Source organism: Elgaria multicarinata, chromosome 8 (genome assembly GCF_023053635.1).
Source record: "Elgaria multicarinata webbii isolate HBS135686 ecotype San Diego chromosome 8, rElgMul1.1.pri, whole genome shotgun sequence".
In the NCBI taxonomy this organism is placed as follows: Eukaryota; Metazoa; Chordata; class Lepidosauria; order Squamata; family Anguidae; genus Elgaria; species Elgaria multicarinata.
The window spans coordinates 51638460-51663141 of NC_086178.1; the positions used below are offsets into that span (position 1 = coordinate 51638460).

The window sequence follows — 24682 nt, forward strand, 5'->3', positions numbered from 1 at the left end:
CGAAGAGCACGAGCGGGGCAATAGTGTGAGATGAGAGAGGAGAGATAGGAAGGAGCTAGACCGTGAAAATCTTTGAAGGTCAACAGGAGAAGTTTATATTGGATTCTGAAGTGAATTGGAAGCCAGTGAAGAGATTTCAGAAGTGGAGTAACATGGTCAGAGCGGCGAGCCAGGAAGATGATCTTAGCGGCAGAGTGGTGGACAGAAACCAGCGGACTGATGTGAGAGGAAGGAAGGCCAGAGAGAAGAAGGTTGCAGTTGTCCAGCCGAGAAATAACCAGTGCGTGAATAAGCGTCTTGGCAGAAGAGACAGACAAAAATGATCGAATCCTGGCAATATTATACAGGAAAAAACGGCAGGATTTAGCTACTGCCTCAATATGAGGAATAAAGGAGAGCGAGGAATCAAATATAAAGCCAAGACTACGAGCTTCCTTGACTGGAGTAAGCGTAACATCATTGACAGTAAGAGAGAATGAGAGCTTGTTTATTCACTTTGACTCTAAAATACTATACAGAACAAAAATAACCACTTACCTTCCTCAAATTGTGGATTCCAGTAGAAGGGTAACAATTCATGGCTCATTTTTGGAAGCTTTAATTATCCATGTATTCCTGATGATTGGGTCCACTTGACTCTCTTTCCAAAAATCTGAATTTTAGCAAACTACAAAAGAATTTCAACCAGTTAAACATATGTAGAGTTAATTGCACATTTTGTGATTTTTGACTAGATTTACACAACAGATTGTGCCAAATAAATACCATATGCTTGCTTTTCCCCAAAATCCTAAAGGATGTTCTTGTTAGCATTCTGCAGATACATTGAAGACAAAAACATCCTTTAAAATTGCAGTACTTGGGGACAAGATTTGGACAATTTAAAAAGCCTACAAAAAAAGAAGTGCAAAATTGAGCAACTATGGCCCTAGATGCTGGCATGGGAACCTTGTCTCTGCACTATTCTGTAAATAATAAGGAACAGAGATCCCTACTGCCAATTCCATAAACTCATTCATCAACTTGGTACAGCCTTAGCACAATACTTCATAAAATTATTAAACAAAATCATGGTTAAATTTAAGGTTTTTATTTCTAACAGCTTGAAGAAAAAGCAGAAATGGTTTAATTAAAATAATGCTGTCGTTTAAAATTGTTTTCTGTATTTCCCTTTAATTTTTGTTTTTACTGTTATTTCTGATTTGTAAGCCACTTGGGAAGGGGGATATTTTGAAAAGTAGGATATACATGATTAAAACAAAATAATGATAAAATAAACTGTGAACTGTCTTAGAAAATTGTATCAGTCTCATCAGTCTATACTGGTAAATCACAATTAGCCACCTTTAACAGATACAAGTTAGCATGTAAGCAGATTTGTGGCTCAAAGTGTTAGAAAGACAGGACTGAGGTGGATTCATCTAGGCACAATCATAAAGTGTTTTTAACTATCACAGAGCCACCTATATTGATATTTCTTCTTCTTTATTACATTTATATACTGCTCCACAGCCGAAGCTGTCAATGTGCCTGAGATATAGTAGGTTTAGGGGACAATCCTAGTGTCTAGATGCCTGGACAACAAAAGTCTACAATTTTGCTGGCTTCCAAGAATCCTATCTTGTGCTGGGCTATTGCTGGCAGGGTGGTTGGAGCGAGAGGGGTCTTTGCCTCTCCATCCTCCAAAAAGGCTGTATTTGCCAGCACTGAGGTTGTAAGCCTCTCCCCCTCCCCATTTCATCCACTGGCACACACACCCATTGCTGCGCAATTTACTAGCTCATTTATTATTATTATTATTATTATTATTATTATTATTATTATTATCATCATCAATCTTGCCTGACTACACTACTTTGTTAGTCACTCATGACTGCTCAATCGCCTGAAAGAAAAGATCAATGCTGTTCTGTTTTCAAAAAGCTTTCCTTCCTGGATGTTCACCACACTAGGCAATTAGATACTTACAAGCTGATTATGGGATATGCTGACTATATGAAATTGTAATGTACTGATGACAACTGAAGTGGCAAATCTTGCTAAAGAAAGACTTGATCCTTTAGAAATGAAAAAGTTACATTGACATCAACTTATTTTTAAGTTTATCTAAGTCTGATTACTGCATTTTAGCCATCAAATCCAGCATTTCTTTTAATACACAATATCCTAACCTAAACAAATATAATGCATGTTACACTACATTCCAGAGGAATGGACCAATGCAAATTAAATAGGCAATTAATTGTTGGGATACCGCCAGTAAACTAAGCAATGCCATCTGCTTCAGAAGAAGATAAAGCACAGACATAAATCACTACTTAATCTGATTTGGATTGCAAAAACAAACCCCCAAACCAAAAGCTTTTTACTGTCTAACACATGCTAAATCATACCACATACACATCAACAACTTCCATCAGCAGGGTTTTCCACATAAAATAGCACACGACATCTGACAGTATATTGTATCAAAATGAACACCTATGGCCTCTTCTTCAAATGTGACTTATTTATTTATTTATTTGTTACATTTATATACCACCCCATAGCCGAAGCTCTCTGGGCGGTTTACAAAAGTTAAAACAGTAAATATTAAAAGTATACAAAATTTAAAAACATAAAAACAACACGATAAAAACATCAGTATCCATTTGAAAACAACACTTCTGGGGGGTCCGTTAAAAAACTTAGTGTTGTTAAATGGTGTTAAATGCCTGGGAGAAGAGAAAAGTCTTGACCTGGCGCCTAAAAGATAACAGTGTTGGTGCCAGACAAGCTTCATCAGGGAGATCATTCCACAGTCGGGGGGGCCACCACCGAAAAGGCCTTCTCCCTTGTTGCCATCCTCAGAGCTTCCCTCAGAGTAGGCACTCGGAGGAGGACTTTAGATGTTGAGCGCAGTGTACAGGTATGTTCATGTTGGGAGAGGCGTTCCAGCACCTTGAATTGGACTCGGAAAAGTATAGGCAGCCAATGCAAGCGGGCCAGAATTGGTGTTATATGTTCAAACCTCCTTGTTCCAGTTATCAATCTGGCTACTGCATTTTGCACAAGATGCAGCTTCTGAACCATCTTCAAAGGCTGCCCCATGTAGAGGGAATTGCAGAAATCTAATTTGGAGGTTACCAGAGTATGGACAACTGAAGCTAGGTTATCCCTGTCCAGATAGGGGCGTAGCTGGGCCACCAACCGGAGTTGGTAGAAAGCACTCCGTGCCACCGAGGCCACCTTAGCCTCAAGTGACAGAGATGGTTCTAGGAGAACCCCCGAGCTACGAACCTGCTCCTTCAGGGGGAGTGCAACCCCATCCAGAACCGGTTGAATACCCCCCATCCGGTCAGAAGAACCTCCCACCAACAGCATCTCAGTCTTGTCTGGATTGAGTTTCAGTTTATTAGCCCTCATCCAGTCCATTGTTGCAGCCAGGCACTGCTTCAGCACATCCACAGCCTCACCTGATGAAGATGAAAAGGAGAAGTAGAGCTGCGTGTTATCAGCGTACCGATGACAACGCACTCCAAAACTCCGGACTGTTACAAGGTAGCTTCTGTGAGCAGTACTGACTCCATTTTGAAGCAACCCAAAACCCCACCTACAGACTGAGAGCATTCACAGAAGGCCTAGGTCAAGTAACCATTTCCTGCTAGACTTCTTCAAATGCATTCCCCAGAGACAAAGGTAGGGGTAAAACTAAGCAGAATATCAATGCTGGATGGCAAGAGTTTTACCTGGTCATACACATGCTAATGTAGCCCTGCTGCTGAACTCCAGGCTGCATCAAGTACAGCCATCATCCCAAATCACCCTCTTTTGTTCCCATAGCAAGTAGATCTTTAGATAAGATCATACAAAAACGCTCAAGATGGAGAGAAGAAAAATAGGGTAGCTGTCTGTCTCTTGAACCAGAAATACAGGGCATACTACAGATGCCAGCTTGCAAGAGCAAGCCGCCATGAGTGAGTGCTTTGCCTGGCTGTATTCTTTTCCTCTTCACCTAAGACCAAGAGTTGCAACTCTCCCCAGTTCTGGTCTACAGGAAAGGGCTGCAGCCCAAGGAAAAGTATACTGTCTTTAAAGATTCCCTCTACTCTTTCCCCTGGTGTGTGTGTGTGTGTGTGTGTGTGTATGCTCTTAAGTCTCAAAAAGTCTATTTTTCAGTCTTGAAACTGCTTCTAAGCCTCTGCTTGCTCAGCTAATTTCCCCAAAACTAGCTTGTGCCTTTGTATTTGTTTCAACCTCAATAAATGTGCCATTGTGGTGTTATCGCCTTCAGTGCTGTAAGTTTCTTGAGTAAGAATCGCCTTACTTAGCCACAGACGCTCTATTGCCAATGTCAAAAGATTCCTTATAAGCGGGTGTAAGTCTCATTAGAATGTGTGCAAGTTTGTACACAGGTCTGATGAGAGCACATCACGTAACAGGATGACCGCACCCAACAGTTTCATGTACATGTTAAACAGCATGGGGGACAAGACTGACCCCTGAGGAACTCCATACTGGAGAGTCCACGGGGCCGAGCAATGTTCCCCAAGCACCACCTTCTGGAGCCAACCGGCCATGTAGGAGTGGAACCACTGCAATGCAGTGCCTCCCACTCCCAACTCAGCCAGACGTTCCAGAAGGATACCATGGTCGATGGTATCGAAAGCCACTGAAAGATCAAGGAGAATCAACAGAGTCACACTCCCCCTGTCTTGTGGAACTACAGACTGAAGAATCAGGTTAAGGGCATCATACGTAATAATGAAAGGAACCCTTCTAACTTGATACATAATGAAGTCATAGAACACAGCCCATAAATTTATAATGCTTATCTTAAAATGAAGTACTGCAGTAGATACAGAGCCCCATTTTTCATTTTCAGTTGTGATCCTACACAAGTGACTCTCTTAGCCTACCTACTTCATAAAATTGTTATGATTGATTGATTTTTAAATAACAATGTAATCCCCCTAAGTGACAGGGCGTAAAAAAATGTTTAAAATATAAAGTTATTTGTTCTGGTATATCTTATTAGGGACCCATTCTGAAATTTAAATCCTACAAACTTCTTTATAGCAAACTCTGTCCGTCAAACATGAATAGATAGGACACAGACAAACTCTCTTGATGATACTAAAATCAACTCTGAAACTCCCTTCCAAACATGTATTATTGATAAAAGCCTTATCTATCTAACAATGCTCTATGGTTCTTCACAAATGTTAAAAAATAAAATAGGGCTGTAACATCAATTCATAAGTTACGTTTCAATCCTATGCACATTACGACAGAAAAAGTCATATTACTCCCAGCATTCCTCAATCAGCATGGGTTGTAGGAGTTTTTTCTGTCTAAGCATGCATAGGATTGTACCCTAAATATATCTTTGTCAATTAATCATGGGTTTAGATGGTATTTTATTTGTTTAAAAACATTGCATACCGCTCCAGATCTGAAACAGATTCTGGAGCGGTGAACATAAGTAGTAAAACAGTAAACGATTAAAACACCATTAAAGTTATACTTTTTAAAAAACAGAATACTGATAAAAAACATGGCTGTCAGTTAAGGAATGCTTCCTGGAATATAACTGTTTTCAGAAGGCACCAGAAGCACTCCAGGAGCAGGCAGTTCCAAAGAAAGGTGGCCACCATGCTAAAGGCTGTTCTCCTAGTGGACTCCAATCTGGCCATAGGTCAATGTGAAACCACCAGGAGATGTCCTCTGATGACTTCAGTGACAGGGCAGGTTGGTAAGGAAGAAGGCGCTCCCTTAGGTATCCTGGTACCAAGTTGTTTAGGGCTTTGTACAATAGTACCAAAACCTTAAACTTGGCCCTGTACCAAATAGTCAGCTACTGCAGTTCCCTCAGCAAAGAAGCTGCATGATGAAAAGGGGAAGCTCCCAACGATTAAATTTGTATACAAGTAAAACCATATCTCTGAAGCAAGAAGTATACTTTCTTTGATTTTAGTTGATGCACAGGCATCATCCTACAAGAAGCACTCCCTCCAATGTGAGAGAAAAGGGAAATGCCTCCTTTAAATTGGGGCTTGTCATATGCAGTTTTTATTAAGAACATGTATTAAAATTATATATAAAATCAGTTACCCAATTACTTGGACATCTTTTTAGTAAAGTTAATTACATGACAGCCCTAACAAACAAACAACTGTTTTTATAGAACAATAGTTCAGCTTAGTTTTATTGTTTATAACACTAGGTCATCACAATATAAGATAAAACAATAATAACTGTTTAATACTTTGCATGTTGTAGCAACATACAACAATACACAAAAGCAGGCACAACAATGCAACCAAAGTTAAAATCTGGAAACATGGGTTAGCCCCAATTCTTGGCGCATAAGAAGTTACTGACAATCCCACAAAATAGGCTTTTTTGGTAAATTTAGACTGACTCCTCCCAAAAATCAATTCTGCAAGAAAAAAATGATATACAATTTGACGCTAAGATAGCACATATGCATGCATTATTTACTTTTATATACAGCCTTTCTGTGAAAACAAGGCAATAAGCTGCTCTGAGTGATGCACATGTATCAGAAGGGCATACTCTCTCTACATACACAGTTAACCCGACATCAGAGTTAACCAAATACATAGGCAATTGTTGAATTAATTCTGGATTGTTTGACTCATAAACAACCCAGAGTTCCTGGGTGGCTAATTCCTCGGTGGTTAATTAAAAGCAGAAATGATGAGTGAGTGGCTCCCGCACTGCGATCATCCCCGAAATTCCTGGGTTAAACAGCCCAGGAATAACTGCGGTGATATGCAAACTGGGGTCTTAGCTAGACCTAAGGTTTATCCCGGGATCATCCCTGTTCATGTAAATGACAAACAGGGGATACCAGGAGCGGGCAGGGACGACCCTGAGACGATCCTAGGATAAACCTTACATCTAGCTAAGGCCTGGGTCACTGAATACTATGCATGGTAAGTTCAAATGGAAATTTACACTATAGTGATTTTTACTTACAGTGTTGTATCCAATGGTAGTCACTCAACTGATGGAAGACGTCTGCCAGCAGAATGAGGAATTAGGCAATTTTCAGCAATTCCTTCTCCTTCTGCAGTCTACCGTGCAGCCCCCAAATCTACTCTAGAGTTGAGCTGCATAGGAGAAGAGGGGGGAATAGCTAAAAATCACCTCACTCCCCATTCCAAAGGCTGATATCTTCCATTTGCAGAGTGATCACCATTGGATACAACCCAACGTACATTGGGAAATACTACTAAGCAATCTGAAGCACAATGAAATTCAAAATATCTAGCTGTCTCAGATCCAAATCCATTTGAAGTACTACTCTATATATTTTTAAAAATCTGCATAAAAGGCACTTCTTTGTAGAAATTTGTGTTACTATGCGTAGCTCAGTGTGTATCTTCATTCAACATACACCAACTTGCATATACACACTAGGATGCTAACATGCCTACCACTTCACCAAGTACATATTTTATCATATGTAATGTGGATATTAAAGGTCAGTACATTCCCCAATATTATACAATGGACACAAATGCATTATTTATAAAAGAACACTTTTGCATGGATCTTGCCTCTGAATATGAAGGATATCATGAGCTCCAGCCTCCAACAATCACTATTTACCAGGAACAGACCCTATCTTTGTTCTCTGTGCCTGTTAAAACACCTTTATTTTGTGCCATATTTGCCTTTTGACATGGCTTGCTGCAAGTTGCTAGAGTTGTCATTCTTCAGGGTTCATCCCCTTTCCAAGGCTCTGTAGGAATTAAATGTCTGAATTGGCAGGCTACTGCAGCTTGTCACTAGCCCTTATGCAGGTCTGTGCATGCATATGTCCACTAAGGCTGCAGTCCTTTACACACTTACTTTGGAATAAGCCCCGTTGAACTCAACGAGACGTACTTCTAAGCAGACATGTACAGAATTGCGCTACAAAGCTGTTCATGTGTATTGCAAAATAAAACCACATGAAGTGCACAGCTTGGTATTTCAGACACTGTAGCTCCCTAGATTAATTTTGAACTACTGAAAATCTGCTTTATGATAACTGTGCTTTTCTCATCCATCCTTACCACGAAACATACATGGACTTTCTAATATATCTTTATTCCAAAGCATAGTCACTTTCTTTGCTTTTAGATCAGCTGAGAGCAGAAAAAAATAAGATGTACAGCAGGCAGTGAAGACTGTTAAGTATATAGAATAGTAGGCTGTGGGTCAGGATAATCTCAGGTAGCAATCCTACGTATCTGAATCGGACGTTACAAGCAGGTCCCTATTTCCATCTGTGAAATATTGGAGGAGAGAGAGAGAGATGCCTGATGCTGCAGATCTGCAGACTCTGTGGCCCTAGTGAAAAGAACCCATTGCCGCGGTCCTCCCTCACCACGTAGCCATATATCCGTGTCAAAGGTGAGGAGGCGCCTTTCACCAACAGGGCACGGCAAAGCGACAGAGTCCCCTACCGGGCAGAGCAGCCCCAGGCAAGGAAACCCAGCAGGGAATTCCTGTGGCAAGAGGCGCCCCCATCCCTTCATGCCGAATGACACCACACAAGGAAAAACCGCCCCACCCCAGCTCGAACCAAAGACGTAGCTTCGCTAAATAGCTTACCTTAAGGCGCCCGTTACTTTCCGCCGTCTTGAGGCCACTAGCGGCCATTGGTCCTCCTCCCACCTGCCGGGCAGTCAACATTGCGTCACTTCCGGCATCACCTGACACAAAAGCGAACAGCCTGTTCTTCCAACAAGCCCATATTTAATAACTCGACTTCCGGCTCCACGACGCCTGCGGAAGCCGTTACGGTGGTTAAAGACTTACATAAACGGGTTTATTCGGGATGGGGCTTAAAGCGTGTTTAGCCTAAATCGCGGTTACTGCTAATGTGAAGTCTGACGGGCTGTGGCCAATCGAATTACAAATGCCTCCCTACCACTTTCTCTTCCGCAGTAACTACCATCACTTATTCATATTACGGGAGAGGTTCGACGGCTGCTTAAACTTCATGTATCCAACAGACTGAGGCAGCAATCCTAAACATTTTTACCTGAGAGCAAGTCCCATTGAATGCAATGCAATGGGACTTCGCTGTAGATCTGGATAGGATTGCACTGCGAATTCTGAGCTAAATGAAAACCCAAGCTTTCATTTCATCTATTCAACCAATTAAAAAAAAAGATGCTGCTGTAATCATTATGCTACCTCTGGCTATGACAAATATATAGTGTTTCCTTTCCGTGCATCTCAAAATGAACACCTTGACGTCAGAACAGCAATGCCAGACTTGGATGATTGTCCTTGTTGGCCCCTGGGTCTGGAATCACGGTCGCATTGAACTCAGTAGGACAAGTATTTGAATAACATGTTTTGGATAGGGTAGTTTTCATGGTTGAAAATTAATGGCAAGATTGAATTTTGCAAACTATCCTATTCAAAATGTGTTTACTCGAAAACTAGTCCTACTGAATTCCATGGGACCGTGATTCCATTCCTTCTCAGGATCCAGTCCTCGCTTTATTTGTAGAGTGTATTGATTTCAATATAGCTCAACAGAGTTACGACTATTGTCATTCGTAGCTCTCATGAATTCCTAATAAACTCCGAATAGCTCCCAGCGGACATTCTTGTCCTTCGTTTTAGTACACTGAATGTGTCGGAAATGAGCCCTGATTTAAATGAAACTCTGTCTGGAGAAGTTGGTTCCAGAGCACATTGGTGGCTATTAGGGTCATTCACGGGCTGAGTTCGTACGACACGCTAATCCACCGGGGGGGGGGGGTAATAGGAACAAAATGTAAAACCACCGTTGATTAGCGTGTCGGCCGAACCCGGCCATTGCCTCCTGCCTCCGTAGGAACCTCCCTCTCGTGCCCGCGCGCGCGGCCAGGGGGCGGAACGCACAGCTCGCGAGGGAATGCGGCCCGTTCGGTTTGTTCTTGTTCCCACAGTCGCTGCCCCCGCCCCAGCCCCGGTTCTGGCTAATCCAGTTTGGAGCGCGCGTTGCATCGACAGTCTAGCAAGGTCCGCCGAGAGATCATGGCTCAGGCTGTTCGGGGGTCGGCTAGAGTGGCGGTGATTCGACTGTGTAATCCTCCGGTCAACGCGCTCAGGTAAATTGCAAGCGAACTGCCGGCGCCGAGCGTCAGTGGCCGCTGGGATCTAGAACTCTGCAGCCCGTCCTTGGACCTTCTCTGCAAGGTTCAACCACAAAGCCTATTTTGACCAGGCTCGGCCTCAGGGAGATCTGTGTAGTCCGATCTTATGCATATTTACTCTCGAAAAATTCCCATTGTATTTGATGGCACTTATTCTTAGGTAAGTGCATATACGAATGCACTCCTGCTTGGATTCAGTGAGACTAACTCCCAGATAAGGATCGCAGCCTTAGCTGCCTTCCTCTTGCTTGCCATTTCTCTGCTTTTCCACAAGACAGCGGGATGGGGCTACTTGAGTTAGCTACAGAGTCAATTTTACCGTTGTTAGATGGTTCCTTTAGTGCTGTAAAGAGAGGTGGAACTGAACTATTATTATTATTATTATTTATTTATATAGCACCATCGATGTACATGGTGCTGTACAGATAACACAGTAAATAGCAAGACCCTGCCGCATAGGCTTACAATCTAATAAAGTTGTAGTAAACAATAAGGAGGGAAAGAGAATGCAAACAGGCACAGGGAAGTGTAAACAGGCACCGGGAAGGGTGAAGCTAACAGTATAGAGTCAGAACAAACTCAAAGTTTAAAAGCTATAGGGAAAAGAAAAGTTTTTAGCTGTGTTTTAAAAGCTGTGATTGAGTTGGTAGTTCTCAGGTGTTCTGGAAGAGCATTCCAGGCATGAGGGGCAGCAGAGGAAAATGGGCGAAGCCGAGCAAGGGAAGTAGAGACCCTTGGGCAGGCAAGAAGCATGGCATCAGAGGAGCGAAGAGCACGAGCGGGGCAATAGTGTGAGATGAGAGAGGAGAGATAGGCAGGAGCTAGACCGTGAAAAGCTTTGAAGGTCAACAGGAGAAGTTTATATTGGATTCTGGAATGAATTGGGAGCCAATGAAGAGATTTCAGAAGCGGAGTGACATGGTCAGAGCGGCGGGCCAGGAAGATGATCTTAGCGGCAGAGTGGTGGACAGAGACTAGAAGGATGAGCCTTCTCCTCCACCCCACCCCACCCCAAGCTATGGATTCGAAGTGAGGGTAGGGAAGCGTGATTTCCCACATCTGATGGAACTCTTAGTTCTGTCACAAAACCCGTAAATTCAATAAGATAGTTGACCTAGACTGAAATTAAATTTGGCCAAAGTAAAATGCCTTGGATCGCATTTTCAATTTCTCACTTCAGTAACAAGTGGGAAATAGTCTTTTTTTTAAATTCTAAAAAACTGAAAGAATTTAAATCCCACTTTTAATAGTAAATTGTAATGTTGGCATGGCATAAGTTTCTGCAGGGGTGAAAGTCAGTCATGAGACTGACTAGTTAATATCTAAACAGTGTCTTGTTTTCAGGACTTTAGACGCTATTGGACTGAGTCCAGGTAATGAACTCAATTTGAAATATGGGATTACTGTTTGCTATTAAAGGAGTTACTTTTCTCTTTCAGATTTAACCAGACAATTGAATATTAAACCCAGCCTTAACTTTTTGTTTTTCAGTGATATGACACTTCCCTAACAAATGCTTCATACCAAATAATCTAGTCACAATAAAGACAAATCACATTGACCTCAGTAATTGATGTGCTTCTGTCTTTTCATTTCATTTCATCCACTTATTACATTTCTATAAAACAAAGTTCTCTGGGCAGGTTACAGAGATTAAAAAACATAAAAATACAATAATAATACATAATATAAAAACAGTTTACATGCAAACATATAAACAGACAGCACACACACACACATCCAAACAATTTTAACATCAACAATTAGAAATCCCATGAACTGATTAAAAAACGTATCTTACATTGTCAATGCCTGAGAGTACAGGAAAGTCTTAACCTGATGCTGAAAAGATAACAAAGTTGGCACTAGATGGGCCTCGCAGGGGAGTTCATTCCATAATTGGGGCCACCCCCAAGAAGTCCATCTCCCTTGGATGGACCTTGGATGGCCCAGAGGAGAGCCTTAGATGATGAGTATAATGTATGGGCAGGTTCATGCCAGGAGAGGTGCTCAAGTATTGTGGTCCCAAGCCATGTAAGACTTTATATGTCAAAACCAGCACCTTGAATTTGGCTTGGAAACTTTTAGCTTACTGAGTTAATTTATACTAACTGCAATAATACAACATAATGGTTTTGGTGTCACTTCTGTCTCTCCACATTTTGAAAGGTTGTTATTCCCAGTGTTGATCTAAATGCCCAATCCTATGCATGTTTACCTCAAAGTAAGCCCCACTGAGTTCAGTAGGTCTTACTCCCAAATAAGTGTTTATCTGATTGCAACCTTAAGCTGCATTCTTCCTAATGATTTCTGCATGTGCAATGGGGCATTGTCATTACACAACCAGCTGCTCCATGGCTTCATTCTGGAGGCAGACTTGCCACACCCATTTAGATCCTCCCACACAAAGGTTTGCAGCAGCCCTAGCACAAGTTTTCTCACGGCCTGAGGTGAGAAAGAACACATGCTACTGATGCATCACACCCCTTCGTCTCACCCGCAGCCTCGTGCCCTCTTCTCTTTACCACGTCATGCTCCCCTTCCCTTTACCACATTGCATGCCCCCTTGCCTCCTTGAGCAGTCCCCGCTCCTTCCCCTTACCTTGTCTATGCTGCCTTCCTCTTTCCACCATGTTGGCTCCTTAGAGAAGCTATGTGGCTCCCCAAAGAGCCTGCCCACCTGCTATCCAGCTCACGCTGATTCTCAGTGTGAGCCAGAAGGCAGGTGGCTGAGAGCAGCCACCTGTCCTTTGTTTCGCTCTGAGGTTTCCCTACTGGTGTGTGTGAAGGAGTAGCCCAGTTCTCTGCTCCTCCAGAAATGCCACCAGAGGCAGGGACTTCACCCTGCCTCATGGTGGGACTGGCCTCATGCCCCACCCCTTCCCTTTGCTTTATCTGTGCACCGCTTTGCTGCACCCCCTCACCTCATCTGCATCCCCCCTCCCACCACATTTACTCTCTGGAGAAGCTGTGTGACTCTCTGAGAGCCCACGTACCTGCTGTCCAGCCCTAATTGACAGGCAGAGAGGCCTCCAGGTGGGGTCAGGGTAGTGGCTCAATTCACTGCTTCTCCCACTCCGCCACCTGAGGCAAAGGATTCACCCTGTCTTGCTGCCATAGTGCAATGCCAATTCTGTATGAAAGACTCACATAGGTGAAGGTTGTGCAGAACAAAAATACAGAAGCTGAGATAATTCAGTTTCATCATATAAAACACTGTTCCTTCCTCTTGATATTTATACAAATAAGGTTGTATTCCCCCTATTTTGCGGAAAATAAACAGAGGGAAAATGTGCACAAATTTAGAAGCTGGGAAGTAAATGGAGGGGAAATTTGTACAACAGGAGTAACTGCTCCAAAGAGGAGTTGCAAAAAGGAGGGGAGCCAATAACTCCCCTTTCTGGACTTGCTGGAGACTCTGAGAAATGTTGAAAGGGAAGAGGAAACTGGCAAGTGTCAGTTCAACACTTAATAGTGAGAATCTTTCATTGCCAAGTGGGAGATGCTGTTCTACCACCACCATCGCTTTGGTGCATTTACTTCGTTTTTCTATTTTGGTGCTTCTGAATTGTGCAAATAACTTCCTCCTTTGTCTTACTATTAATTTTCTCCAGGTCCTTCACAACTGTGCACAAATTAGCCTATATTGAGTTTTGCCTTATCAATTTCCTTATCTGTCCATTTTGGTGCTCCCCTTGACAATTGAAACATACAAGAAAATTGACAAGGCAAGATTACACATATTGGAAGCTGATTACACATATTGGACACACTTGCAAAAGACTGAGGGGATATTTTTTTAAAGACCCTATTTGCGCATATTCCGACATTCCTCCCTCGCAATCCAATTTCAGCCAATCGCAGACATTAAAAGGGGGATCTGCATTTTGGATCCACTTGCTACAGATCAAGCGAGGGTAAATGGAATGAAATCCACCAAGGTCGAACAAGAAAAAACCATCAACTTTTCACTCCCCAAGGGCATTCTCAAATATCCCTAGTTTTTTTTAGTATATTTGAAATATTTGCTGCTGTTTTAGCTCCCTCTAGAGGTAGTTTACATTTTTTAAAAATCTTCATGCTTTCTCAATGTCAGATTTATAAATTATTTTAGAAACTTTATTGAAAAGGCAAAAGATAAAGGAGTGTGTAAGGCACACTGAAAAAGCAGCATGTAAAAATATATATATAGTGCGGAGAACTTTTATTGATCCTGCAGGAGCTGCATGAAAAAGGAAAAAAAACTAGCACAAGCTCATGGCAGTTGTGATGAGAGAGCTCAAAAGAACTTAGGAAGTTTGGACAAACAGCTTGAAGGAGAAGTGGAGATAGAGGAAATGGTTTTGAAAGACACCAATCAGGATTGGCTACACCATTGGGAAGGCAGCAGATATTGTGGGGTAGCGACTAGCAGCGATGTGTTGGAGGACAGAGTTGTGTGTGCCATGTGACCTCCCTGTTCCCCCTAGGCTAGCATGGTGTCCTCATTTGAAGTGAAATAGTCAGCACTCTTGTCAGTGTTGAAGAAAGACCCAATTATTCTGGTCAATTTCTGTGCATGAATGGGAGTGGGGTGCCATCTTGTCCTTTGCCTCAGGTAGGAAAATGTCTTATCAGCCCTGAGAGTGATGAGATGATTGTAACAATGAACAAGGGAGATATTCAAGCCACTGTACTTTGCTTGGCCTTGGCAGCTGTAGTAAACCCAGCAGAAAATGACAGGCACTTAGACATTAATTGTCAATATTGGAGAGGAAAGTTTGAGAAATCTTATGGACTATGAAATATTAAGATGGGAAGAGTCAGGATGGCTTCCTACTTTTCATTATAAAATAATTCCAAAGCAGAGTACAAAACCAATAAAACACAGTAAAATCATACAAACATCAACCGATAAAACAAGGGAGAACAGAAACACAAATAACAGTTTACAAGCAGAGCCGGCGCTACCATTAGGCTAACTAGGCAGCCGCCTAGGGTGCAGACCTCAGAGGGGCACAGTGCTGCCCTTTAAGGGTCACAGTTTTATACAAATTAGCTGTTTTAAGAAAAAAACATAATAAAAGGAAAATATCATTCAGAAACTCTTCTTGAACAGCTGAATTGAAGTTGGCAATTTTTGTGGGGAGGTGCAAGTAGCTCGTCTTGCCTAGGGCACAAAATAGTCTGGCACCGGCCGTGTTTACAAGATGCCGTAATACAGATTCAATTAGCCTGGAAGAACAAACAGGTCTTTAGTTAATGCCGGAAGCTTGTAAGACTCGTCACCAACTTTATTTATTTGTTTGTTTATTTACTGCATTTCTATACCACGCAATAACCGAAGCTCTCTGGGCGGTTCACAAAAATCAAAACTATAAAGTACAATATAAAATATAAAACAACAATGTAAAAACACAATATCAAAGTACAATGTAAAAGTACAACCAGAATAAAACCGAGCAGCAATACAAAGATTTAAAATACAGATTTAAAACAGGAAAGTTAAAAAACTAAGATGATAAAATGCTTAAATACTGAGAAAATAAAAAGGTGTCAAAAAGCATATAACATAGGTGCCAGGCAAACCTCTCTGAGGAGCTCATTCCACAGCCAGGGTGCCACAGCAGAGAAGGCCCTCCTCCTGGTAGCCACCTGCCTTACTTCCTTTGGCAGGAGCTCATGGAGAAGGACCCCTGAGGATGATCTTAGGGTCTGGGCAGGTACATATGGGAGGAGGCGTTCCTTCAGATAACCTGGCCCCAAGCTGTTTAGGGCTTTAAATGTTAATACTAGCACTTTGAATCCGGCCGTGACCTGGACTGGCAGCCAGTGAAGCTGGAAAAGTACTGGCGTAATGTGGTCTCGTTGGCCAGTCCCTGTTAATAATCTTACAGTATATGGGCCAAGAGGGAGTTTCAAAATAGAGAACACTCTTTCTCAAGTTGCTGTATATCAAATCAGAGGCAAATGTGGCAGCTGGGCAGGGCAGGTACATAAGGGAGGAGGTGCTCCATCAGATATCCAGAGTCTAAGCCATATAGAGCTTATATGTTGGCACAAGTACCTTGAGCTGGATTGGTAGCTTGTTGAGCACCAGACCAGTCCAACGCCCTCAGAACTGGTGTAATATTTTCCTGGTAGGCTGTCCCAGTCAGCAGCCTAGCCTTGGCATTTTGCAGTAGCTGCAGTTTCTGAGTCAATCCCAAAGCCAGCCTCACATAAAGCATATTGTAATACTTTAATCTTGAGGTTACCAGCGCATGGATCACTGTGGCCAAGGTATCCCTTCCAGGAACAACTGTAACTATTCATTCTCAACACCAGATGCAAGCCCTCAAATCTTGCACTTGAGTGAATGGGCCTCCTGACACTGGTAATGGAATCTCTGTCGACCACAGTCATTCACCCCCTGCCCCCCCCCCTGTGCTTTTGTTGAACCAAGTACCCAGGTGGGCAGAGGTGAGTCAAGGTGAACCCGTCCAGCTCCCCTACCCATGTCGGCCCCCTCATCCACAATTCTATCATGGATAATAGATGTTTTATTTTGGACAGATTTGGCAATACACCAGCAGACCAGAAGGCATTCTGACAGGGCAAACTGGATCCTAATTGGGGGACAACTTTTAGCCAGTGTTGCTCATGTCTCCTCACCCAGCCAGTCCAATCCTCCTATGCCATACCTCCCCCTGCCTGTCACAATTGGAGTTTTGGCACTCTAATCCCCCAATTTTTATCCTGCAAATATATTATACCAAAGGACAGTATTAACACACCACACACACACCAAAACTGGCAATTAGGAAGAGCAAAGGTGTGCAAGCAGATTGATTCGAACTTTTTAATATGCAGGCAACATAATCCATAAAAGCATATAAAGAGCATACATAACAGATCTAAATAAACACTGAACTCTGCCTCCTCCCCGCTCAGATCTTCATCCTAGCCCGACTCTCACGGAGAACCACTTGTCATTACTCCCACCTCCAATCTGTAATACATCAAAGAACTTTCCTACATCCAGGCTCTCACCTTCGCTCCAAAACAAGACAGTCCCAGACTCTCACACTGTAACTATCTTTCTTCTTTCACTACAGTAAATCTAAGAGAAGGATAAAGCAGGCACTAACACACAAAACAGAACAAAACCAAAGAATGCACACAACACCTCAGGAGTACACTCTGTTTTCATTATTTCCAGCTTTGAGCTACTTCTAGGTACTTCTCCACTATGACAACAACTCTGCACAATTTGCCTTCTCTGGGTGCAGTGGATAATCCTCAATGGGCTGAGCAAGGACTCCGTGTTCTCAGTCCATCTCTCCCCAGTCCCTAATATTCCATCCACTCACCCTACATCTTGAAGTGCAGGTGCTCATCATGACAGTCCCCATAGCCATGTTCCCCAGGAGGGTCCAAACATTCAAGCAGCTGTGTTGATCCATATCAACAAACCAGTTCTAGCAGTTTTATCTCCACCAGGAGCAGCTCTTTTGTAAAGTGAATGGGTCTTAATTGGTCATTCAAGACCAAGCCCCCACCCCCAAATATTTGGCATTACAACAGGGAACAATAGCTTATTTCTGGGAAAAGTCATTTCTCCCCAGCTACTGGGAGGACTGCAGCTAAACTCAGAGCAAACAGGGAATTCTGAGGTGGGGTGGCAGATGATGTCAGCATCCTTGCTAATGAAAAAGTGCTTGTGCTGTATACTTGTGAAACCCGGATCGACTGCACCCCACAGCTGCAATTTCTGTCCGTGCTAGATGTTGACCCAGTGGCAGCATCTCCTTGGAAACGGGGGGGGGGGGCAGATGTACTCAGTTTAACTTCCCTGCTCCTGAAGGCTGGTTTCAGTTTGCTGATGCCTCTCGTGTTCCACCTACTGTTCCTGCCTCCTGCTGGCTGCTCACCTCAGTTAAGACTTGCTCCCCGCTTTTCACAGCTCCTTTTCAGAGCCATTGCCACTGTGATTACTTAAGCGAGTTTGCACAAATTTACCCTCCATTTACTGCTCAGCCTTTAAATTTGCACAAATCTTCAAAACAACTTTTTTAAAAAATCTGTGAAGGTGGCCAAACAGAACAGAGCAAATTACCAGCAGTAATTACTGCACAGTTAGAGTAATTACTCCTGCCTACCCTAAAGGGGTCCCATTTGTTCTGTCTCTTGCACACGCCTTCTAAGAGTTTAAAAAGAAATCTGCAAGGGAGATTTGAACAAATGTGCTGATGCGCAGTCATCCCAGCAGTAACTTCTCCAAAAAGGAGCCACAAACAGGGAGAGGGAGCCAATAATTCCCAGGTGTTGACTTCCTCAGGACTTGGGGAAATGTTGAAAGGGGAGAGGATACTGACAAATGTCAGTTCAAGGCTTAATAGTTAGAGGGTTACATTGCCAAGTGGGAGTTATTGTTCCCCACCACCACCCTTTGGTACTCCTTTTTGGAGCATTTACTTCACTAGTATGTTTCCCTTATTCAGTGCTTCTGAATTGTGCAAATGGGTTCATACTTTCTCTGCACCCGTCCTTTGCAAGTGTGCGCAGATTAGCCTCTGTGCAGTATCACCTTGTCAGTTTTCTTATATGTTACCTACCCCACTTTGGCACTTCCTTTGGCAGTTGTAACATACAAGGAAATTGACAAGGCGAGACTACACATAGCAGAAGGGTTCTGCACTCTGACACACTTACAACACCAGATTGGGGAGGGGGAGGGATGCAGTCCTATTTGCATACTCCCAAAGCACACACCCCAAAAAGGTCATGTCTGAGTTACAGTCCCTCCAAAGTGCTGTATTGTCATTGGTGGGGGAGGGGCAGTCACTGGTGAAGGAGGCTGGAGAGGTACTTGCAAGATCATGAAGAGTAGCACAGGCTTTTTTGCCACTTGGGACAAGTGGCACTATAGCCACTTGGGACAAGCCACACTGCTGGGCATCACAGCAAGCCTCCCTGAGAACAAGTCACCCTTAACAATCGTGCTACAAGCTATGGGTTCTCAGGGTGGCTTGTTTACAAAAAGCAACCCACACTGAATCATCTGCATTGTGTTCAGACATCACAATAGGCCATGCTGAACTAGCAAGGCTCACAACCCACTGTGGCTTATCGTGCCATGCGAACCTAGGCAGAGCCTCAAGTGAGTTTCCTATATAGATCACATATCATAAAGTATTTGAATTATTATTCTGAAACTTCTAAAGGGAGGGGTTTTTTTAATGATGGACACTCCCATGAGGTATTTTTACCAGAGTTTAAGTGACTATTTGATTTATTCTAGCACTACAACAATACGAGCTTTAGAACAAGAAGTGAACCGTGCAAATATTGATCCCACTGTAAAAGCTGTTGTGATTTGTGGGGCAAATGGGAAATTCAGTGCAGGTAAGAGCCTTTGAATTCATGCTTGTCTATCACCTTTCTTTCTCCACCTGTTAAAAATGTTGACGTTTTAGAACCCTACATTGGCATTGGCTGCATTCTTGGTATTACTGAATTACCCAATAGGTGTGTTAAATAAATATAACTGTCTGAGTTCAATAACTACAAAAGGCTTAGATTTCTGCTAAGTGTGATTCTGGTAGGATATTATTTTACTTGCAGTTTTCAGACATCAATTATTCATAATAAGACATTTAATCTGGGAACTTCAGTAATATCACAATTATAGCAGTTGTACTTGTCCATCCCCAAAGTTCTATTAAAATACCCAAAGTCAGAAAATATTTAGGATATGTTTCCAGGAAGCAATTTATGTCTACGGAATAGATGGTGGTATATTAATAGTGTCCCTCTGCTAATGTAAGGCATCCATCCACAGAATGGGAATGGGGGTGGGGGGTGGGGAGCATTTTTAGCAATCCTCCTCCTCCGGCACCTCTACAAAATCTGCTCCAGAGGGTCTCCCAAACCTCCAGAGAAGTTGGGGGTGTTTGCAGAGGGGAAGAATAAATCACTGAAAATTATCTCCCTCTTCCTGTTCCACTAAAGACTGCCTTACATCAACAGAGGGACTCTAGTTGGATGCTAGTCAGACTCTTTATAAATCTATATTTGACTACTTTTACCCTAAAGTCTACAAATCTTGACTGATGTTGATGATCATCTGCTGATCTACAGATGGATTTCAGATTTATTATATTATTTAAGATTATTTATATATTCTTATCTATTAAAAAAACCCATCAAGGTTTACAACAATAAATCCTTAAAACAATAAAATCAAGAACATTAAAAACAATGAAACATTAAAACTACATAATTTTAAAGGCTAAATTGAAAGGTTGTGTCTTTACAGTCCTTTTACAGCCAAGAGACTGGGGGAGGGGGGGGCAATCGTAGTTCTTGAAGGAATGCATTCCATAGTTTGGGGACAACGCAGGAGAACTCTGTACTTTTTTGGAGCAATGGTAGATTCACATGGTTTTGGTCAATTTCCTTAGGTGCTGATATCAAAGGATTTCCCAACATTGGCCAGCCAGGCATGGCCAGTTTGGAGCCAGTAGTTTCTTTAATAGAGAATAGTGAAAAGCCAATGGTGGCCGCCATTGAAGGCATGGCTTTCGGAGGAGGCCTGGAGGTAGCACTGGGCTGTCATTACAGGATTGCAAATGTAAAGGTAAAATGTTTTTAAAAACCAAAACCAATGGGACTTTAAAGTGCTTAATGTTTAGCTAGATCATTGCCATGTTTAGTTACATACGCCAATATTTACAGTTCTACCCTTAACAGCAGCCACACAACATTCTTATCACTTTTTAAAAAATGTATACCTTCTTTATGTTTTTTATACCCAATACAACGAGGCAGAAGGAAGGAGGGGTTGGTATTAATATAAGAATGAGATATATAATATTCAGGATATCAAATAGGTAACAGCTCACAATACTAATACAAATAGTATTTTTTTTAAAGTTTGAGTAGAGCAGCTTCTGAAAAGGACAAGCAGCCTAGGCTTACGTATTTCATGTGTTTCTTTGATCAATTTTTAGACCTCTTGCCTATACATAAAAGACATCTTGAAGCAGATGCAGAACCTCAGGCCTAAAGCCAAATCCAACCCTCCAAGGTTTCCAAGAAGGCTACGCCCACTTCTCCTTTTCCCCAACCACCAATCATTTGGTGACTGTGCAGTAACTATTTGTCAGGGTCTGGGACATTGCTAATAATGGATGATTCAGCTCCCCGTCACCTCACTCGCATACACTTTTGTGAACCGCCCAGAGAGCTCCGGCTATTGGGCGGTATAGAAATGTAATAAATAAATAATAAATAAAAATACACCTGTGTCATTTTGTGAGCTATCCTTTTTATTGGGGAGGTATTTTTATTATGTTTTGAGTTATTAGATAAGCAAACTGAGTGCTAATATGCTCATTCTGTAGTTAAAAATAAGTAAGTAAAGATTAGAGCCCAAGCAAGGCCATTGCTAGGCCTAGGCCGCTGGGCCTAAATTTATTTCCCAGGGCCCCAGAGTCATTCCCCAGAGCCCTGAGTGTTCTTTCTTAGCTTAAATGCCGTGCAATTATCAAGGAGGACGGCAGCTTTTCTGATTATGTAGAAAAGGCGTAACAGAAGTAAAATATATTTTAAATTAGGGAAAGAGAAAGGAGTCTAGCCTCGTGAAACCCAGCTTTTCCCAAGATGAGATGAGCTTTTTCCACATTAAACATATGTATAGTTGGGCCTATATAGAGTAGTTTTCTAGAAGGAACTGGGTGACAGAAGCTTGCTTTGTTGCTTGACCAGAACTCTTTAATCAAATATCCCATCTTCGATTCAGGCTCGGGTAGGTTTGCCTGAAGTCACACTGGGCTTACTTCCTGGTGCTGGTGGGACTCAGCGGCTTCCCAGACTGATTGGAGTACCAGCTGCACTTGATATCATTACCACAGGTAAACCCCTTTAGATATGATTGCACACCCAGAGATGTCATATACACAAACAGTAAATTATACACCTGGGTATATTACACAGACACATTACAAGGAATTGAACATGTATAGGTACAATTCCTGGAATTTCTAGGTGACAAGATCTCCAATTGCAGGCAGAGAAGACCTGCTAGATTATTAATTGAGTAGGTGACATGGACTATTGGTGTGACTAAAACCATGTTTGCATGTCACACTAGCCAAGCCATGCAGGGTGGATTGTTTTGTGAACAACCCACCCTGGGTGGCTTGCGCTCCCACCACATGAGTAGGCAAAAACCCACTGTGGGTCGGTTGTTTGCCTGATCATCCCCTTCGCTCAAGGCTACAACACCTAGGTTCTAGAACAGCCATCCCAAAGAGGACCACACATCTTCCTCATCGTTCAACTTTCAGCGTGCAGCCAAAAAGTGGTTTTTCAAGAAAGTGTTTGGGCTGATTTCAGGTGACCTAAGGAATTTATTTCTGTCTCCTGTGATCATGATATCATCTTTTTGATTTTTAAATTATTGGTTCTAAATTATTATAAGCCTTGAGCATTTTATTGAGTGGCAGGTTATAAATAATTTACATGAATATCCTTTCTGACTGCCCATATATCTAGTTGTCCACGGACTGCGCTCAAGACCACTAGCCTTGTCAAGCAAGTTGCCAAGTAGGTTCCCTGTGTCACCTGATCCCTAGTGAATTGGCAGCTGCAATACCACCCCCTGGCCATCAACAATGATGGTTTGGCAGTACATCAGTGAGTTGACTAGCAAGCTGCTATGATGAAACATAGAGTTTGACACCTGGCAGAGCCCCCAGTTTGAGACCTCTGGCACTTCACAGGTGACTGCTCTGCTGAGCCCATTGTACTAGCATTGCTAATCCCACATGATTTTCTGTAGTGTGATCAAAATATTCCACCAGAAACCTCTCTCAAGCCAGCTGAATAGTAGGTATGTTTTAAGTGAACCCTGAACTCTTACTACTTTGTGCCAGGAAAACATGTGCCAGCTACTGAAGCATTGAAACTGGGGATCCTAGATGAGCTTGTGGAAGAAAATACAGTTGAAGCTGCCATAAGCTTAGCAGAAAGAGTATCAGGTAAGAATCATTAACTGTACTGGGCATCAGTGTAGCACAACAGGCAAGACCTTAAGACAAACCTAATATAACCCAAAGGTGAAACACCAGAGTCAATGACCAATGGAAATCATTATTTAGCAGATCTTTCCTCATTTACATGTGTATGAACTCAACAGAAATTGGGGATCCTAAATCTGATTTCCACCCAATTTCAACAAAAAGCAGTTTTACAGAGATTTCTGTTTGTTTAGTCATCTAGTGTGCAGTGGGTTGGAAGGACAAAAACTAGTGAGACCCCATAGGAACACCTGAGGCCTATCTGAATCACTGAGCACAGTGTTCTTGGTGCAATTCACTCATGGGAAATTTTATTTCTCCAGAGTCATTGCATGATTGGCTGAACATAATTTAGCACCCAAGCAACATTATTGCCAGCTGTGACAAAACTGCAATTTGCTATGTATTTGAAAACAGAGATGCGCTTATATAACTGAGTGGTCTAATCACATCACCAGGTTAAAGAAATGGCTATTTATAAAATACAAACAGGTTTAATATGACCAACAGTGCAGTCCAATACATGCCTAGTCAGAAGTGAATCTCATTGCACTCTCAATGAAATTTACTCTCAGGTAAATTGGTATAGGAATGCAGCTTCTCTGGGAATAAGCTGCATTGAACACAGAGGGACTTACTTCTGAGTAAACATGCATAGGATTGTGCTGTTAATTAGATTTTCTTAAGTGCCTAGGGCTTAAGAAACAATCTAGTTAAACAGCTAGATTCTCCCACATTTGACTACCCATAAAGTTGTGCTTCTTCTCATTATTTCTCTGGAGACGATGACTGGTGACATACATTTCCTAGGACCAAAAGTCGACACTTCAAGCAGTATGGCTCCAGGCTGCTGCTACTAACTGAGCCACTGGGGTTACAACCTTACACACACTTACTGGAGAGTAAGTCTTACTGAGATATGATTGCCTTGTGATTTAGTTCTAGGGTTTGAAGACACAGGAGTATCCAATAGGGTGCAGCTGCTAATGTAAATTACATTGTGCTAGCACAAACTATTAAAATGCAACTCTAATAATGTTAGCTGCCTTGCTGATTTCCCTGGGAAACCACTGCGCTAGAATAGTTTATGCTAGAACAATGTAATTTCTGTTAGTGCTTGGGTACTGCCCAGTTTCCCCATAGGATGCTGCCCACAGATTCCTCAACTGGTGTGCAAGTTGTGGATACTATTAGCTGTGCTAACATCATTAGCGCTTGCTAGGCAAAGGGGGAAAGTAGTGATTTGTGCTCACATTGGCTTATACTAGTACTGTAACATATTGGATACTCCCTGTACCTCCAGAAATTTGTCTTTTCAGCTCTGTTAGAGGCCTTATCAACAAAGAACAAAAAACTCCTGTCTGTGTGTGCAATATTTTTTGCATCAGCTGTTTTTATCACCACACTATGCAGTTTGTCCACCTGATGGCACCAAAACCTGAAAAATAATGTTGCTTTCAGCATTCAGCCCCAGTGTGTATGGAAGCA

General features: G+C 42.3%; 2 protein-coding genes across 4 annotated transcripts in view; one reads left to right on the forward strand and one right to left on the reverse strand.

The window, feature by feature from the left end:
* Positions 1–8675, reverse strand: part of MAP3K13 (mitogen-activated protein kinase kinase kinase 13) — a 52277-nt gene extending 43602 nt beyond the window's left edge. For both annotated transcript variants that reach the window (XM_063132342.1, XM_063132340.1), the window contains exons 1-2: positions 8611–8675; positions 538–667 (exon numbers count right to left, since the gene is read on the reverse strand). The gene's annotated coding sequence lies outside the window, so the exon portion shown is untranslated. The remainder of the gene's footprint in view (positions 1–537; positions 668–8610) is intronic.
* A 1230-nt stretch (positions 8676–9905) lies between these two features.
* EHHADH (enoyl-CoA hydratase and 3-hydroxyacyl CoA dehydrogenase) overlaps positions 9906–24682 on the forward strand; it is a 28167-nt gene continuing 13390 nt past the window's right edge. Inside the window, exons 1-5 of one of the 2 annotated variants that reach the window (XM_063132343.1) lie at positions 9906–10106; positions 19414–19517; positions 20576–20751; positions 21916–22027; positions 23051–23155. In XM_063132343.1, the coding sequence (XP_062988413.1) occupies positions 10033–10106; positions 19414–19517; positions 20576–20751; positions 21916–22027; positions 23051–23155 (571 nt within the window). In that variant the 5' untranslated portion in view covers positions 9906–10032. Of the gene's footprint in view, positions 10107–19413; positions 19518–20575; positions 20752–21915; positions 22028–23050; positions 23156–24682 lie in introns of those variants that run through there. The other variant, XM_063132344.1, reaches the window with a different exon arrangement.